General features: G+C 38.2%; 1 protein-coding gene across 2 annotated transcripts in view; it reads left to right on the top strand.

Moving 5' to 3' along the window:
* Positions 1–12,478, top strand: part of BPNT2 (3'(2'), 5'-bisphosphate nucleotidase 2) — a 32,125-nt gene extending 19,647 nt beyond the window's left edge. Inside the window, exons 4-6 of one of the 2 annotated variants that reach the window (XM_060035400.1) lie at positions 4,785–4,946; positions 6,467–6,696; positions 11,276–12,478. In XM_060035400.1, the coding sequence (XP_059891383.1) occupies positions 4,785–4,946; positions 6,467–6,696; positions 11,276–11,350 (467 nt within the window). In that variant the 3' untranslated portion in view covers positions 11,351–12,478. Of the gene's footprint in view, positions 1–4,784; positions 4,947–6,466; positions 7,894–11,275 lie in introns of those variants that run through there. The other variant, XM_060035401.1, reaches the window with a different exon arrangement.
* Positions 12,479–17,590: the final 5,112 nt, after the last annotated feature.

Below are 17,590 nucleotides of genomic sequence, written 5' to 3'. Positions count from 1 at the left end.
TAAATTCACTTCTTAATAAAACTTTTTGATCATCTCTAAAAAGAATTTAGAGGATTTTTTTGCTTCTCATTTCTTATTTTACTTTTATTACGAATAATTCAAAAACCCAATTATAATGAATTTTCATGTACTCCATCCAGATTTAACAGTTGATAACATTTTTATATATTTGCTCTTATTCATTTATTCATTTATTTATTTATTTGCCTATGTACTTTAGAGAAAATTACAAGGATCATGACATTTTACCCCTATATATTTCAATATGCATGTCTAAAAAGAACATGTTTCTAAACAAGAACAGTACTATTAATATAATAATAAAATTAAGAAATATTCCATAATTGACCCAGTAGTCACATTTCCCCCAACTGTTCCTAAATTGGATTTTACAACCTGTTACATCAGACCAAAATCCAGTCAAGGACAAGCATTTCTTTTGGTTGTTAGGTTGCTATGTTAAATTCTTCTAATCTAGATCCTAGAACAGCCCCCAGTCCCCTGTATCTCCAGACATTGACTTGTTGAGATCAGGCCCCTTGTCATAGAATGTCCTGCCTTTTGGATTCTTCTCATTATTTTCCCAGGCTGTTGTTTAACTTGTTTATTTTTCATCTTCTTTTTCTTATAAAGTGTAACAGATCTGGAGGCTTGATTGGATTAAGGTTAAATATTTTTCTCAAGAACACATTTTAGGTACTCTTCATGTACTTCCTACTGCATCACATTATGTTACATACGTGTCATCTCACTATTAATGATGTTAATAAGATGGTTAAGGTGTCATGACCAGACTTCTCAGTTATAAAATTATGGTGATTCTCTTGGTATCAGCAGGTAATCTAGAGAGAGATTTTGGCATCATTTGAAATCAGGATTCCATTAAACCTTCCATATAATAGTTTTAAGATCTATTTAAGATGTAAAATGGGATTTTCAATTCTGTTGTTTTTTTCTACGTATGTCAGCTGAAGTTCTGTAGAGAAAGTTCTCCATCAACTTGGGGTTATTTATTTACTGTAAAACATGGTTTCTACTCAAAGACACTGTACTCTTTTCCTTTACCAATTTTTCAAGTTAGGGTTAGGGTAAAAACCACCTCCCGTGCAAACAGATGTTATTCTGGGGCAAGAGTAGGCATTCTCTCTCTCTCTTTAATATCCGTATCTCCTGGATTTTTATATATTCAATGTGACTCAAACTACAGTTATTATTTTTTAAGTTTAATTTGTTCTTCTGTTGTTGCATTTTTTAGTAACACTTTAATATATACTTTTCTCTTTAAATAACCACTATATAGTCATCTTCTTCAGCTATTACCTATTGGTTCTCTCCTAGCAGCAGCAATTAAATTAGCTTAGTTTAGCCTTCTTGACCAACTATCCCCATGTTAGTCAATCAAATTTTTTTGATGTTTATCTTTCTACTCCACTATTCAAATCTTCAGATTTAAATGGTGTCCTTCAACTCTCAGTAATCAACTATGAGGTAACATTTCTACACCTTTTTCCTATCTTTGTCTTTCTCTTAAATCCACAGTTACACTTATTCAGTGCTTACCAGCAGTACTTCCGCTGAGAGTTCCTCAGTCATCCTTTGGTTGGATAAAGCCTGTCCTCTAATAGATTACTTTAGAAGAGCTAGCTCATGAATGCCAAATTACCTGAGTTCTTACATGGGAAAAGCTTTTTCTATAGTGTTGACACTTGGAAAGACCACTTGGCTAGTTATAAAATATATGTATTTTAAAACTGTATTTGTTTCCTAGGGAAGTTATAACAAATTACCACAGACTGGGTGGCTTAAAACAATAGAACTATATTCTCACATTTCTGGAGGCCAGAAGTCTGATCTCAAGTGGTTGACAGTGTCACACTCAAGAGAAGACTCCTTCCTTGCCTCTTCCAGCTTCTGGTGGCTCCAGGCATTCCTTGGTCTGCCTTGGTTTGTAGACACTTCCCTCCAATTCATGTCTCCTTCTTCACATTCTCTTTGTCTCTGTATTTCTGCATTTCCTCTTCTTATAAGGATACCAGTCATTAAATTTAGGGTCCACTCTAATCCATTATGACCTCAGCTTTACATCTGCAAAGACCCTATTTCCAAATGAGGTCACATTCTGACGGCTCAGGGTAGACCTGAACTTTGGTAGGACTTTATTCAACCCACTATACACTGTTTTTTCTTGGTTAAATGGTATAAACTCTTGAACTGGTGTGACATCTGTGTAGGCATGTGTTGAATCTTGACAAAAAGGCTTATAACCTGATTTTCTGTTCTTTGTAAGTAGCTTGGTCTTTTTGCCTGGAATGCCAAAGAACATTATCTTTAGAGTCTCATAAAAGAACTATGACTTATCTCAGATTCAGAGTTGGCATTCTGGCATTCATGAGACATTCCATATTATGTCTCAATGTGGACATTTAGGTTCTCTTTATTTCAAGGACATTTTCTTGAGTCATAATTTTAAAGATTAGTTCTGTTTCATCTTGTTTTTCTGTTTCATGGACTCCTAATGTATGTATGCTGACTCTTCTTTCATTGGCTTCCATATGGATCACTTTTACTCTGGTCCCTTTTATGTGTTTACTTGTCTCATTTATTTTTTGTTTTTCTTATTGCTTTCTATGCTTTTGGGCATTTCTGTTGTCCCTTGTGTATCCTGTGATTTAGTACTAAGCCTTTAATGATTTTGTCCTTTTGTTTGTTTGTTTGTTTTTGCGGTACGCGGGCGTCTCACTGTTGTGGCCTCTCCCGTTGCGGAGCACAGGCTCCGGACGCGCAGGCCCAGCGGCCATGGCTCACGGGCCCAGCCGCTCCGTGGCACGTGGGATCCTCCCAGACTGGGGCACGAACCCATGTCCCCTGCATTGGCAGGCAGACTCTCAACCACTGCGCCACCAGGGAAGCCCTGTCCTTTTTTTTTTTCTTCAGTTTATTTCCTGTTTTATATGAGTTCCCATTTCATATCTTCCTATTGTTTATTTACCTCTTCTGATTTGTTCTTTTTTATTTGTTCCATAGCATTCTTTTTATTTTTTTGTTGCTTGTTTATTTTTAACTGTGTTGCAATGTTGCATTATAGTCTTAACTCTGCTTTGTAGAAATTTTCAAGTAGCCTGAAATGTTTTAGTCGTCATTCCTTATGTTTTTTTCTTTTTCAATAGACATTGCAGTTCTATATTTCTTATTTCTATTTGATCCAGTTTCTGTGGAATTGGGGGAGGGGTGGTAGCAGGACAGAGGTTTGGGTAATTCTTGATTTACGAGCTTTCTTTAATGTTAGTGTGAGGAAGGCATTGTCTTTATTAGTAGGCCTCTTTTTTTGTTGTTTTCACATTTTTTTCTTTCTTGTTTGACCCTTTCTTGTTTCAATAGGGCCCTTACCTTCAACCCCGTCCTTCTTTTTAGTCCTCTTTGCCGTCTTCCAAATTGGCTCTCTTAGAGAAACGTCCTAACAGATGTTGTTCTTCATCCAGTATGCTCTTGAGACTTCACTCTTGTTTCCGTGTCTTCTCCGAGCCTCCTTTACCCGCTGCTTTGTTGCCAAGTCTCAGGCCTCCTTTCAGTAGTGCTCATTTTAGATGGGACCTTTCCTTCTGGGGAGGGATTCTGGCTATTGCTGTCTGAGTTTGCCACCACTTCCATGAAGCTCCTGCCATATTCCCTATACAGGGTCAGCTGCGGTACTTACTCTGCTGATCTTTGGTATTTACTCCCCTTCTTTCTGATAAATCTGTGTTTATAGCTATCCTCTGTCTCCTACTTATTCTTTAGGTATTAGTTAACTCTGTTTTTGTTCTCTTTGTTGCTGTGTGTGGTTTTGGAAAGACGTGGGAGAAGAATCTGAGAGACTGCTGTCAGCTTGGGGAACTCAGAAACCTAGACTCTGTTCATTTTTAAAATTTTTTTCTGCAGCCAGGAGTAAGTGGTAACATAGCTGCCTACATTGCTAGCTGTGGTGGACTATATTTTATCTCACAGTGAGTGACTACTAGAATAGTAATCTCATTGAGATATTTATGAGGAAGTTTGTTTTCTTGTATAGTTTGGTAGTCAGTAAAGAAAACTTCAAAACCAAGAAAAACATTTCAAGCCATCTCTGCAATCTCCTCACCTTAAAAATTTCTGGTCTACTTTGAAATCTAGTGTGTTTTCTTTTTATACTCTCTGGTGTAGCAGGTATGTAAACCTAACTCTCCTACCTCTTTGACTGTTTTATATTTATAAAGCTCATTAGGAAATTGAGCCAATATACAAATAGTTGAAACCATGAATATATCAGACGAAAAGGTAGTATAGAAGAAAAGTCGTTTTTAAATTTTGAATTATGTCGTAGGTTGCCGCAGGTTGTGTTGCCCAGGAATCAGACTTTGGGGTGGAGATTAGAGTGCAGGATGTTTACTAGAGAGTGCTCTCGGGATCAGATTTGTGGAAGGGAGGGAGGGAGGGAGGAGAAGTTGAGTTGCAGCATGGTCCCAGTGAAGACTCAGCAGCTGCCCTACAGGGAGCTCTGGAGCCCGGGCTTTCTTAAGCCGAGGAGTTGATAGTCACTGTTTCTGGTTGGGCAGGATTGCGTAGCCTCTTTTAGTTTTGTTTTAATATGTGACTATTGTAAAAAAAATAAACATATTACTCTTGTACTCAGAAAATGAAAGCTTCCTGTTTTGGAAAAAAGTATGAGTAATTCTTTGGAAGAAGTTTTTTTTCAGTCACTCTTGGTACTTTGAGTTCTGGTTTTAAAAGCTTCGATGCCATTACTGGCTGTTCCATTTTCTTTCCAGCTTGGGCAATGGTAGACCATGGGTCAAATGTGAAAGCCCGCGCTTCTTACAATGAGAAGACCCCGAGGATCGTTGTGTCTCGCTCACATTCAGGAATGGTCAAGCAGGTTGCTCTTCAGACTTTCGGAAACCAGACCACAATCATCCCGGCGGGTGGTGCTGGTATGTTCCTGCTCCCCTGCGGTGCCTGTGCAGTGTTCCCTGTGGGGCCAAGGCCATGTCAGGAGGCACACTTGGTTGTCCCATCCTTGGGAAGAAAGTGAGAATGGACAGTGGGCTTTCAAGACAGGCATGGTCTCCTACTTGGTGATCTCGAGAGTGGGATTCAGTCATACGTGCCTCCTTGGTAGAGACAGTCTCACAATAGAAACAGTCTCACAATGGTGATTTCTGTTCCTCGAATACTACAAAAGCATATTTCTGACATTGATGGTGGTTATATATATGATCTGATGGTGAAATAATTGTGCTATTAGTTTAACTGTAAGAATAGCAAGGAGAGGAAGAAAGATCCAGCACATCACAACGCTTTATTTAGCAGCAGGGTGCCAGGAATCATCAGAAGTGTTACTAGAATGGCCAACCCCTTGGTCACTGTTAAGGCCCCTGAACTCCTCAGCTTTCGTGTCTGGGAGGAGCCACAGAGTCTAGTGCCCATCCAGCTTAATGCAGATCCTGTATTGTTGCATTCCCTATGTTCTAGCTCGGGGCAGCTGACTTTTTCTGAAAGGCCCAATAGTAAATATTAGGCTTTGTGAGTCACATGATCTCTTTTGCATACTATTATTTGATTTTTTTTTAACCGTGCTTTAAAAATACCAAAAAAAAAAAAACAAAAAAAAACCATCTATAGCTTGAGGGCTGCACAAAAGCAGGCCGTGGCCCAGACTTAGCTCCTGGGCCGTTTGCCCACCTTGTTTTGAGTGTTGTTTAATATGGCAGAAGTGTTGTAATTCAAACAAATAGCAAATTATAGTCGGAAACATTTGTGTTTGAAAACCTTTTCAGCAGAGTAATAAAGGGAAAAGTAGTGCTTTTAACCTTTAAGCCTAATAGTTTTCGTTTACTGCTGACCTATACGTGTCTTTCTTAACATGGCTTTATTGTTTTCTTACAGACTCTCAGTTTGGTTAGGAAAGGTGATATCCAAAATGCCCAGTAGGAATGGGATAAACTAGATTTTAGACCCAGTTTCTTCTGGGTTTGTTTTATTTTATTTTTAAAATTCTGCCTCATTACGAAAAAGACTTAAGATAGTAGCATTATTTTGTGCTTTCTTCTTTCAAATCCAGCCTTCCTGGAGACTCAAGGGAAACCTGTGGGTGTTTAGCTTTAGTTTAGTAGTCCATAGGAGACGATTCATGTTGAAGGTATCACCCCGTAGCAGACAAGCACAAAGTGGATTTAAATTTAAAATATTATAGGCATATATTTGTTTGTATTTGAGAACAGCTTAATAAATTACTTTGCAGTATTTTTTTTTGGCTCATTTGGGTTTAATGTCTGCGCTATTACTTAAAAAAAAAAACTTTTTAAAAATAAGTTTAGACTTAGCAGTGGCAAAGATAGTACAGAGATCTCCTGCACACCCTGTGCTGTTATTTTAACAATGTACTCAAAGCAGTAAGCTCCTTTCTTCAAATCTTCCAGACAATAACCTGAATTCTGTGTTTATCTTGTAGGTTATAAAGTTTTAGCACTCTTGGATGTGCCTGATAAGAGTCAAGAAAAAGCTGATCTATATATCCATGTGACATACATCAAAAAGTGGGATATATGTGCTGGCAACGCCATCTTAAAAGCCCTCGGGGGGCATATGACTACCCTGAGCGGGGAAGAAATCAGTTACACGGGCTCCGACGGCATTGAAGGAGGGCTCCTCGCCAGCATCAGAATGAACCACCAAGCTCTGGTCAGAAAACTCCCCAGTCTAGAGAAGACAGGACATAAATAAGCCACGCTGGTCACAGGTCACCGCTCCTCCAGAGCTGAATGGTCAGCCTGGAACGCTGGAGGCTTCAAAGCTTTGGTGGAGCCTGCATGGTTAAGGCCATCCCGAACTTTTTAAAGTATTTATGAAGCATCAGAGACTTATTTTCCCTGTAATAGGATGCAAGATCAGGGAGAATGGGTTGCTTCCTGTCTCAAGTATCGTCTTTATTTTTGAGACTATTTTCGTACAGTTGTCATACACAAGGCGCATATATATATATTTGTGAATTAAAATCTATAGTCGAGTCTACATTGTTATGAGTCACCATTTTCACACAATATCATGAATCTTCACTGTTAGTACTTTCATATAGAATTGGGCTGAAGAAAGGATTGATTTTGTGTAGATGTTTAATATTACTTTACAATTATATCTCATTGAAAATAAAATAATTGGGGGTTTTTACCCCTAGTTCAGATGGAAAGCACAAGAAGCTACAAATTCATTAATATGCAACAAATTCTCTATCACTTACTGAATATATTTCTTATGGATTAAAATAGAAAAAGCTTAAATTGTTTTTTTTCTTTGAAACTTTAATAACAGGTTCACCAGCTAGTAGCGAGTATAGATACATGATGGTTGCGTTGTAACTGTAATTTCTGTGTGTGTGTGTTTTGTTTTGTTTTTATAAAGAAAAGTGTGTTTGTACCTATGGGTTCAACATTTCTGCCATCTTGCTGGTAGTTTTCATTTGCCCTGTGGACGGTGCATGGTTCCATCCTTTCCCTCTTGACCAGCATTTAGTCTTTAACTTGTAAGGTTTGGATTAAGGTTTCAGGGTTAGCATTAGAATTTGGTATATTTTCTCATTAGGGATAAAATATGCTGTATAAGGCATTATAAAAATATAAATGATCCTCTTATTAACTGAAAGTTATTTGACATTATGTGAATTGAGCTAGCTTTTATTATTTTCAAAAGCCTTGTTATAGTACTTTTTAAAAAATTTGCCAGGTTTGTGTATAGAGATTCTCTCATTATCAAGAATAAGTTAAGGTTGCTTTTGCCGTGGTTAGTTTTACCATTAATAAATGGATCTAACCTAACCAAACTAAGTATTAACTTTTGAGATAATTTGTATCTTCCCTTCAGATTAAAAAAATGAAGATTGGAGTTACTTTTTGTTGAATTTTTTTCCTATTCAAGTGTGCAGAATCTGGTTGGAAGAAAGGTTGTGACATATTCACTGTGTCACTGTAATTTGAACCTTGCTTTGTAGGATATCTTCCATTGGGATGTCTGATTTCTTTCAATGTGATAGCTGGAAATTTCGGGTAAACAGTAGCATTATTTCACGTGACTTTGCTATGGTTTTATTCCATAACACTGGTAAGGAGAGGCATTTCTTGTGGTTTCATGGTTTCTTTTCTTTATATCTTTCTTCCTTCCTCTCTCTCTCTTTCTCTCTCGCTTTCTTTTTCTTTTTAGATTTTTTAACCCTAAATCAACTTTCCATTTATTTTCCTATCTTGGAGGTAAAGTTGACCAAAAGATGGGCATCCTCACCTGGTGGAATGTGCTCACAACATTAGGTTTGCAAATTACACTGTCCAAGGTCCTTATTCCTCACTGGGGAATTGGACCTAGTGTGATACACACATTACCACCCAGTCTCTAGCAACTGGTCACCAATCTGGTAGGGTAATGGGCCTTGATAGGTAGGGTTTTGATCATGAAAATTCATTCAAAGTTTTGGTAGTTGGAACACTTGATATTTAAACAGGACTTAGGAATTCTGAGCAGAATATTAGAGACTGCATCTTTTTTTGCAACGAGATGAGGAAATCCTTTTTCTCAGGAGGGATGGCAAAGGCATATGCTGTTTCCAGAGTCCTGTAGTACAAACATTTGTTTTCATTGTAATGTGTCAAACTTAGGGAAAAGGGACTAGCATATTAGGAAATGGGACTAGTTCATATTAGCAAGCATGGTGCTTTGGTTTTATTTTTAATTTTGTTAAACCACATGTAGATAATGACTTTGTGAAGGGCTTTGTTGTGTGCAAAAATTAAGATATTGGCCGACAGTTAAATGCATCATGTTTGTGATTTGTTGGGTATAGTATAGTACTAATGATTTTTAAGTGCTTTTATAAAAATTTCATTTTAAAACATTTTGTTTCTTAAAGTCAGTATACATTATAGAACTAATGTAAGTACAAAGAACAGTATTTATATTTATTTATGTAAGACATTATTGTGCCAGGACATACCAGTAAAACACCTTCATGAATAAGTGAGACAGATAATATCTCCCAAGAATGACATAAATACAGTTATTTCTAAAATGTTTACTTTTAGTGATCCTCACCTCCCCAGTTCCTTGTCTCCCTTTCCCTCATCTTGACATTGATAACCTCAGGATCCATCAACTGTCCCCTTCCTCAGCCCCTCTTTGTCTCTACCTTGTTCCCTATCACCCTAGCCTGTTGATTAATGTTCTCCTTTTATTTCTGTTTCTCTTTCTTCACCAGTATACTCTTCCCCAGCACTTAATCCCCGAATTGTCTCATAGACCTACATCTCCACGATTGGTTGCTGAAATCTTAGGGCAGAACGGAGACTCTAGTAAAGTTCCGATGGAGAGTCGTCCTGGCAGAGTCCTAGCTGAAAATTACTTTTCAAAGACTCCTCAAAAAGTAAAGGAAAATCACCTTCAAAACCACAAAGTAACTGTCACGTATAACCCAAGTCCTCTGTCTTTACAGAGCGTTTCTTCTGACCCATCCTTCAAAGAATGAAAATGCAGAAAATACAAGAGTTGGCTGTGCTCTGCCTGCTGGAGAGAACTTGCTTTCTCTATGAGTTTTCATATTGTATCCCTATTTCAGTTGAGAGTATCAGAGCCTACAAATGGGTCATGTTTGTCTTTGTTATTCAATTGTCCCCTTTCCCCAATTTTAGAGTTTTTCTTTGATTCTAAATATTGAATTGTTTATGGCTGTATAATGAAGTAACAAGCGTCTTGGTCTGTGTGTTTTAAGTAGTAATTGTGCAAATTCTTCCTGTTTTCTGGGTGCTTCCTTTGAATATTGTGCAAATTGAGTCAGAGGCAGTGGGAGGGGCAGTGACTAAGAAAAGACTAGGGAAGAAGGAAGCCCAGGGGAAGGGTAGCCAAGGGAGGATGCCAAGCAGGCATCTGCCCTGTCTCAGATGTTTAATTCAGAAGTTGGATTTTACTCGGGCTTGGAAGGTGACAGCTGTCTCTCCTAGCTTAAACATAAGTAAAGAAAGCTGGAGTGCCACCCCCTGTTCCTCAGAAAAGGAAATATCCAGCTTGCCTCTCCTTGATAACAGCTTGAAAATGGCCTTCTGGAGACAAGCTCTGGCAGGTTTAAAACAGGGACTGTTTGGAATCTAGTTGCAACTACTTCTCCTGGCTGTGTGGTGGCTGCTTGTGGACAGAAGCAGTGATTTTTCAGTTTAGATCTTGGTTGAATTTAAGGCTTATTTAATTATTTTCAGCATATGCCTACAAAAGTCTGCCTTGTAACTGTTGTGTAAAATAAACCTATGGTTTCATTTTTATCCTAAAAACAAGTTGTGCCTTAACAACAGGGCATTGTATGTTAATAAGGGAAAACAAAATTCTTTTTAATAGATGGGGAAAACAGGAACTTTTGCCATTAAAATTTAAGTTCTTTTTATGTTTTTAATGTTAGAGTTGGGGAAAATTCATTAAAGTTAAATAAAATTAATATAAAATTATTTTTGCATATACAACTAAAGTGCATTTTTATAAGAACTGGCATCTTGATGTATATAGGTCTGAAATGATACTTCATCCTTTGATTTTTAATTTGAATTAATAAGACCATGATAGATATTTTTTTTTAATTTTACCCTTAAACTATTTCAGTGTGCTATTATATCTGTTCTAGTACTCTGAGTCACTTTGGTTCTAACAACTATTTATGGTACCATGTCAAGAATTTCTTAATGTTAAAAAATACTGTATGTCTGTGACATAAACCAGAATGGTTCGTAGATCGGGGAGGGTTCGGATTAGCATTTAGTAAGAGGGCAAGAAGAACTGAACTTTGTACTTCAAAAGGAGGTTTTGGTTTTATGAGGTGCTGGTCATAATAAGTTGTTTATTTTTATTTCGTCAAAGCCTGGCAGGTGTTTGCATTCCAATTTACCATTGATAAAGGCTTACAGGGAAGCTTCTTTTTTAAAAATTATTTTTTAAAATGAGTGATGAATTAATTCTGTGGGAAAATGAGATTTATAAATATTAGTTTTCCTTTAAGATAAAATAATATAACCCAAACTTTCAGAAGTTAAGGATGATGAATAATATTACAACTTGTTGTGTATTGTGTTTGTAAGGGTTCCCTAAAGTATTAAAATTCAGGTAATTTGTGTAAATTGCAAAAGCAGAAACTGTGATGTTTGATTAGTAGTATGTTGCATTAGAATTCTTTTTGAGATGTATGTTATACATATAGTAAACTAATATTCAGACTTGTTCATCCTGTATTTTTTTAAAATAGGAGGTACAGCACCCCAAGTCATCTTTAGATCAGTCTACAAAGAGTTCATCTGTCTCCCCAAATTATCTCTTCTAAGCCCTCTTCGTCATCTATGTTCAGTTAAGTTTGAAATGTTTATAGACTTTAATTTGTGTGTAAAATATGGACTTCAGTTTCCATCGTGCCCTTGCATCCACCCTTGGCAGTAGCCAAAACTATCTTTATAGTCTAACGGGAGAGACTGTGTTCTGCCATGATGAACTGTGGTGCTGCCAGTGGGTTTTTTCCTCTTTTGATGGTTTTACTTAAGCTGCTAAATGGATATACACAAGCAGTTGAGTTTACACTAACACTATGAAACGGTATTTCCCGTCTATGTCCCTGCCTCTTCAAACTTGGATGTGGTGGGTTTTTTTTTTTAATCATTTTCACTTCCTAGTCAATCTCTTATAATGGGCTGATGATGACAGGGATTAAAATAAAACTAAATACCTTTGAATACCCCTTCCCCTCTCACACACTGAAAGCTGTGGAGGAAGTAGACCATTTCCGGTTGCCAAGACATGCTTAGACACCAGAGTTGTCTTTGCTTGGCATGCTATCCCCTGCCTCACCCACACCACCTAATTTAAGAGGGTCCCGACTTAAGCCTCCTTCCAGGTTTCTGAGCAGGCTTTTTGGCTTCTCACCCGTAGCCCTCACTTCTACACGTGCTGTTGTAAACTTCTTAAGGACAGGGATGACGTCTTGGTGATTTCTGTACTTCCACCTCAGCCTCGGCAGCTACCCCAGTGTCTGGAACATATTAGGTGCTCAATGTCTGTCGAACTAAATGGAATAAAGGGTTTCTACTAGCGTCAGCGTTTCTCGTGCCTCAGTTGTGTAAGCTGGTTGTTTGTTTTCCTCTGCAAATATTTATGTTTTATCACCCACACACCCTAAATTATTTTTTAAAGTTTTGTTTTCTTTCCTTCAGATACTACCCCATGGCCAAATAGCTCTAGAAAATGTGGTTGCCTCCGATGACATGATCATCCCAAACCCTGCCCCTGGATATACTTTGCCAAACTGAACTTTGAGTTTCCTGAATAAATTGGTCGTGTCTGAAAGACGGTGTGCTGCATCTACTTTTTTTCCTTTTCTAAAAAAATTTTTGCTGTGATGAAATATACACAACAAATTTACCGTTTCAACCATTTTTAAGTGTAAAATTGGGTGGCATTTACATTCACAGTGTTGTGCAAAATCACCACTATCCATTTGAAGAACCTGTTCAGCCCAAACAGAAACCCTGTGCCCTTTGGACAGTCACTCCCCATTCCCCACTCCTGGTACCAACTATACTGCTGTCTGTCTCTGAATGCTTCTGCTTTTTTTTTTTTTTTTTTTAACAGCTTTATTGGAGTGTAATTGCTTTACAATGATGTGTTAGTTACTGCTTTATAACAAAGTGAATCAGATATACATATATCCCCATATCCCCTCCCTCTTGTGTCTCCCTCCTACCCTCCCTATCCCACCCCTCTAGGTGGTCACAGAGCACTGAGCTGATCTCCCTGTGCTATGCGGCTGCTTCCCACTAGCTATTTTACGTTTGGTAGTGTATATATGTCCATGCCACTCTCTCAGTTCGTCCCAGCTTACCCTTCCCCCTCCCCATATCCTCAAGTCCATTCTCTATGTCTGCATCTTTATTTCTGTCCTGACCCTAGGTTCTTCAGAACCTTTTTTTTTTTTTAGATTCCATATATATGTGTTAGCATACGGTATTTGCTTTTCTCATTCTGACTTACTTCACTTTGTGTGACAGACTCTATGTCCATCCACCTCACTACAAATAACTCAATTTCGTTTCTTTTTATGGCTGAGTGATATTCCATTGTATATATGTGCCACATCTTCTTTATCCATTCCTCTATCGATGGACGACACTTAGGTTGCTTCCATGTCCTGGCAATTGTAAATAGTGCTGCAATGAACATTGTGTTACATGACTTTTTGAATTATGGTTTTCTCAGGGTATATGCCCAGTAGTGGGATTGCTGGGTTGTATTTTAGTTTTTTAAGGAACCTCCATACTGTTCTCTGATAGTGGTTGTATCAATCTACATTCCCACCAACAGTGCAACAGGGTTCCCTTTTCTCCACACCCTCTCCAGCATTTATTGTTTGTAGATTTTTTGAAGATGGCCATTCTGACTGGTGTGAGGTGATAACTCACTGCAGTTTTGATTTGCATTTCTCTAATGATTAATGATGTTGAGCATTCTTTCATGTGTTTGTTGGCAGTCTGTATATCTTCTCTGGAGAAATGTCTATTTAGGTCTTCTGCCCATTTTTGGATTGGGTTGTTTGTTATTTTGATATTGAGCTGCATGAGCTGCTTGTAAATTTTGGAGATTAATCCTTTGTCAGTTGCTTCATTTGCAAATATTTTCTCCCATTCTGAGGGTTGTCTTTTCGTCTTGTTTATGGTTTCCTTTGCTGTGCAAAAGCTTTGAAGTTTCATTAGGTCCCATTTGTTTATTTTGGGTTTTATTTCCATTTCTCCAGGAGGTGGGTCAAAAAGGATCTTGCTGTGATTTATGTCATAGAGTGGTCTGCCTATGTTTTCCTCTAAGAGTTTTATAGCGTCTGGCCTTACATTTAGGTCTTTAATCCATTTTGAGTTAATTTTTGTGTATGGTGTTATGGAGTGTTCTAATTTCATTCTTTTACATGTAGCTGTCCAGTTTTCCCAGCAGCACTTATTGAAGAGACTGTCTTTTCTCCATTGTATATTCTTGCCTCCTTTATCAAAAATAAAGTGACCATATGTGCATGGGTTTATCTCTGGGCTTTCTATCCTGTTCCATTGATCTATATTTCTGTTTTTGTGCCAGTACCATACTGTCTTGATTACTGTAGCTTTGTAGTATAGTCTGAAGTCCAGGAGCCTGATTCATCCAGCTCCGTGTTTCTTTCTTAGGATTACTTTGGCTATTTGGGGTCTTTTGTGTTTCCACACAAATTGTGAAATTTTTTGTTCTAGTTCTGTGAAAAATGCCATTGGTGGTTTAATAAGGATTGCACTGAATCTGTAGATTGCTTTGGGTACTATAGCCATTTTCATAATTTTGATTCTTCCAATCCAAGAACATGGTATATCTCTCCATCTGTTTGTATCATCTTTAATTTCTTTCATCAGTGTCATAGTTTTCTACATACAGGTCTGTTGTCTCCTTACGTAGGTTTATTCCTTGGTATTTTATTCTTTTTGCTGCAATGGTAAATGGGAGTGTTTCCTTAATTTCTCTTTCAGATTTTTCATCATTATTGTATAGGAATGCAAGAGACCTCTGCATTAATTTTTTATGCTGCTACTTTACCAAATTCATTGATTAGCTCTGGTATAGTTTTTCTCCCAGTGTATTTCTTTTGTTGGAGCATTTAATTCATTTACATTTAATGTAGTTATCAATATGTATGTTCCTATTACCATTTTCTGAATTGTTTTGGGTTTGTTATTGTAGGTCTTTTCCTTCTCTTGTGTTTCCTGCCTAGAGAAGTTCCTTTAGGATTTCTTATAAAGCTGGCTTGGTGGTGCTGAATTCTCTTAGCTTTTGCTTGTCTGTAAAGGTTTTAATTTCTCCATCGAATCTGAATGAGATCCTTGCTGGGTAGAGTAATCTTGGTTGTAGGTTTTTCCCTTTCATCACTTTAAATATGTCCTGCCCCTCCTTTCTGGCTTGCAGAGTTTCTGCTGAAAGATCAGCTGTTAACCTTATTGGGATTCCCTTGTATGTCATTTGTTGTTTTTCCCTTGCTGCTTTTAATATTTTTTCTTTGTATTTAATTTTTGATAGTTTGATTAATGTGTCTTGGCATGTTTCTCCTTGGATTTATCCTGTATGGGACTCTCTATGCATCCTGGACTTGATTGACTGTTTCCTTTCCCATATTAGGGAAGTTTTCAACTATAATCTCTTTAAATACTTTCTCAGTCTCTTTCTTTTTCTCTTCTTCTTTTGGGACCCCTATAATTCAAATGTTGGTGCATTTAATATTGTCCCAGAAGTCTCTGAGGCTGTCCTCAATTCTTTTCATTCTTTTTTCTTTATTCTGCTCTGTGGTAGTTATTTCCACTATTTTATCTTCCAGGTCACTTATCCATTCTTCTGCCTCAGTTATTCTGCTACTGATTCCTTACAGAGAATTTTTAATTTCATTTATTGTGTTGTTCGTCATTGTTTGTTTGCTCTTTAGTTCTTCTTGGTCCTTGTTAAACGTTTCTTGTATCTTCTCCATTCTATTTCCAAGATTAAGATCATCTTTACTATCATTACTCTGAATTCTTTTTCAGGTAGACTGCCTATTTCCTCTTCATTTGTTTGGTCTGGTGGGTTTTTATCTTGCTCCTTCATCTGCTGTGTGTTTCTCTGTCTTCTCCTTTTGCTTAACTTTCTGTGTTTGGGGTCTCCTTTTCACAGGCTGCAGGTTTGTAGTTTCCGTTGTTTTTGATGTGTGCCCCCAGTGGGTAAGGTTGGTTCAGTGGGTTGTGTAGGCTTCCTCGTGGAGAGGACTGGTGCCTGTGTTCTGGTGGATGAGGCTGGATCTTGTCTTTCTGGTGGGCAGGACCACGTCCGGTGGTGTGTTTTGGGGTGTCTGTGAGCGTATTATGATTTTAGAGAGCCTCTCTGCTAATGGGTGGTGTTGTGTTCCTGTCTTGCTAGTTGTTCGGTATAGGGTGTCCAGCACTGTAGCTTGCTGGTCATTGAGTGGAGCTGGGTCTTAGCATTGAGATGGAGATCTCTGGGAGAGCTTTCGCCATTTGATATTACATGGAGCCGGGAGGTCTCTGGTGGACCAGTGTCCTAAACTCAGCTCTCCCACCTCAGAGGTGCAGGCCTGACATCTGGCCAGAGCACCGAGACCCTGTCAGCCACACGGCTCTTGAAGGAAAATCACGAAGGTTGCTTTGGAGGCTTTTGAAGAGGGGAGCACAGGATGAAACCTAAACAACCCCACAGAAGTGCCCTTACGACATTTTGCCGGAGTGGCCTCTGGACCTTGCGTTCCGGGAGGCCCCGAGGCCACAGCAGAAATGAGAGTGCAGGCCTGTCTAAGCAGGCCCCAGGGCGGCCCAGAACAAACTCATTCTAGTTCCTCCTTCCACTTGCTTCCCTCTCCTACACGCCAGCCTAACAGATGCCAGCTTCAGCTGGACCACAACCAACTGGAAATGGTTCAAGAAGCCCCCCTGAATGCTTCTGATCTAGAACTCTTTAATTTTATGGGACTCTGTCTTCTCTCTCACCATTTACACAAAAATCATCTGTTTGAGAATAGGTGTACATAACAAACATACCTCTAGAAAAACTATCAATTGAATATTCGATTGTTTTAAGTAAGATGGAGGGAGGCTAGAAAAAGAGAGAAAGAAGAAGAACAAAATTGTAGAAAAGTAGTAATAGGAAAAGTATGATGAGAAAGATACTCAGGGTGTTTGTTTTCCTCAAGCCTTGTAGATGATAAAAAGATGTTATCCACCCCCTTTGAGATGTTTTCATTTTTAATCTGGTTTCTTCTGAGTATGAATAAAGCAGGCTTCAGGAGCACAGGCCCTTTCATTCTATCCCTGGCAAACTGCTTGACTGTCCTTACTGACAGCTGCTTTTTGTTCCCTTATTTTAATTTTTTCAGCTACACTTTTAAAATATAATTCTACACTTGAAAAATGCTTTTTTTTCTGAAAAGCATGATTTTTCTGAAATTTTGCTTGTTAAATTTCCTGAGGATTTCTTGAAAAAGTATTTGTCAGATTTGCAGATTAGCGTTTCCCGTTTGACAAAGCTGAGTGTACAAATGGCAGAGTCAGGGGGATGTCTGGGCTTGCTCTCGATCTGGTGAGCCCTGTCCCAGCTATGAATTTCTAGGTGGTAGATGTTCTGGAATTCTCTACCACTCCTTCCACACCCACATGGGCTCTCTAGGCTACAATTATATATACGAGGCAGAAAATACCTGTTTGAATACTAACAGAAGCAGATGGCTTCTGGACACTTAGAATTCGGAGATCCATGATTTTACATTGTCTGAGACCTTTGCTGTATTGGTTCATATTAGATATTCCATAAATATACCTTAATAATTGCATTTCTTATTATAAGTAGTTGGCTCAGGCAAGGGCAGTGAAGCAGGGTGTACTTTGTTTATCTAGCACCACCCCTCTTTTTGCGGGGGGCGTGTTAAATCACTGGAGAGATGAAATTTAAATCCCTGGCAACTACTTCAAATCCAAGACATCTAGCCAAAAAATACCAGGAATTTTCACAGTGGCTAGTAACCTTCATAGTA

The sequence above is a fragment of the Delphinus delphis genome, chromosome 17 (genome assembly GCF_949987515.2).
Source record: "Delphinus delphis chromosome 17, mDelDel1.2, whole genome shotgun sequence".
NCBI classification, from domain to species: domain Eukaryota; kingdom Metazoa; phylum Chordata; class Mammalia; order Artiodactyla; family Delphinidae; genus Delphinus; species Delphinus delphis.
This window is presented reverse-complemented; position numbering and strand designations above follow the sequence as displayed.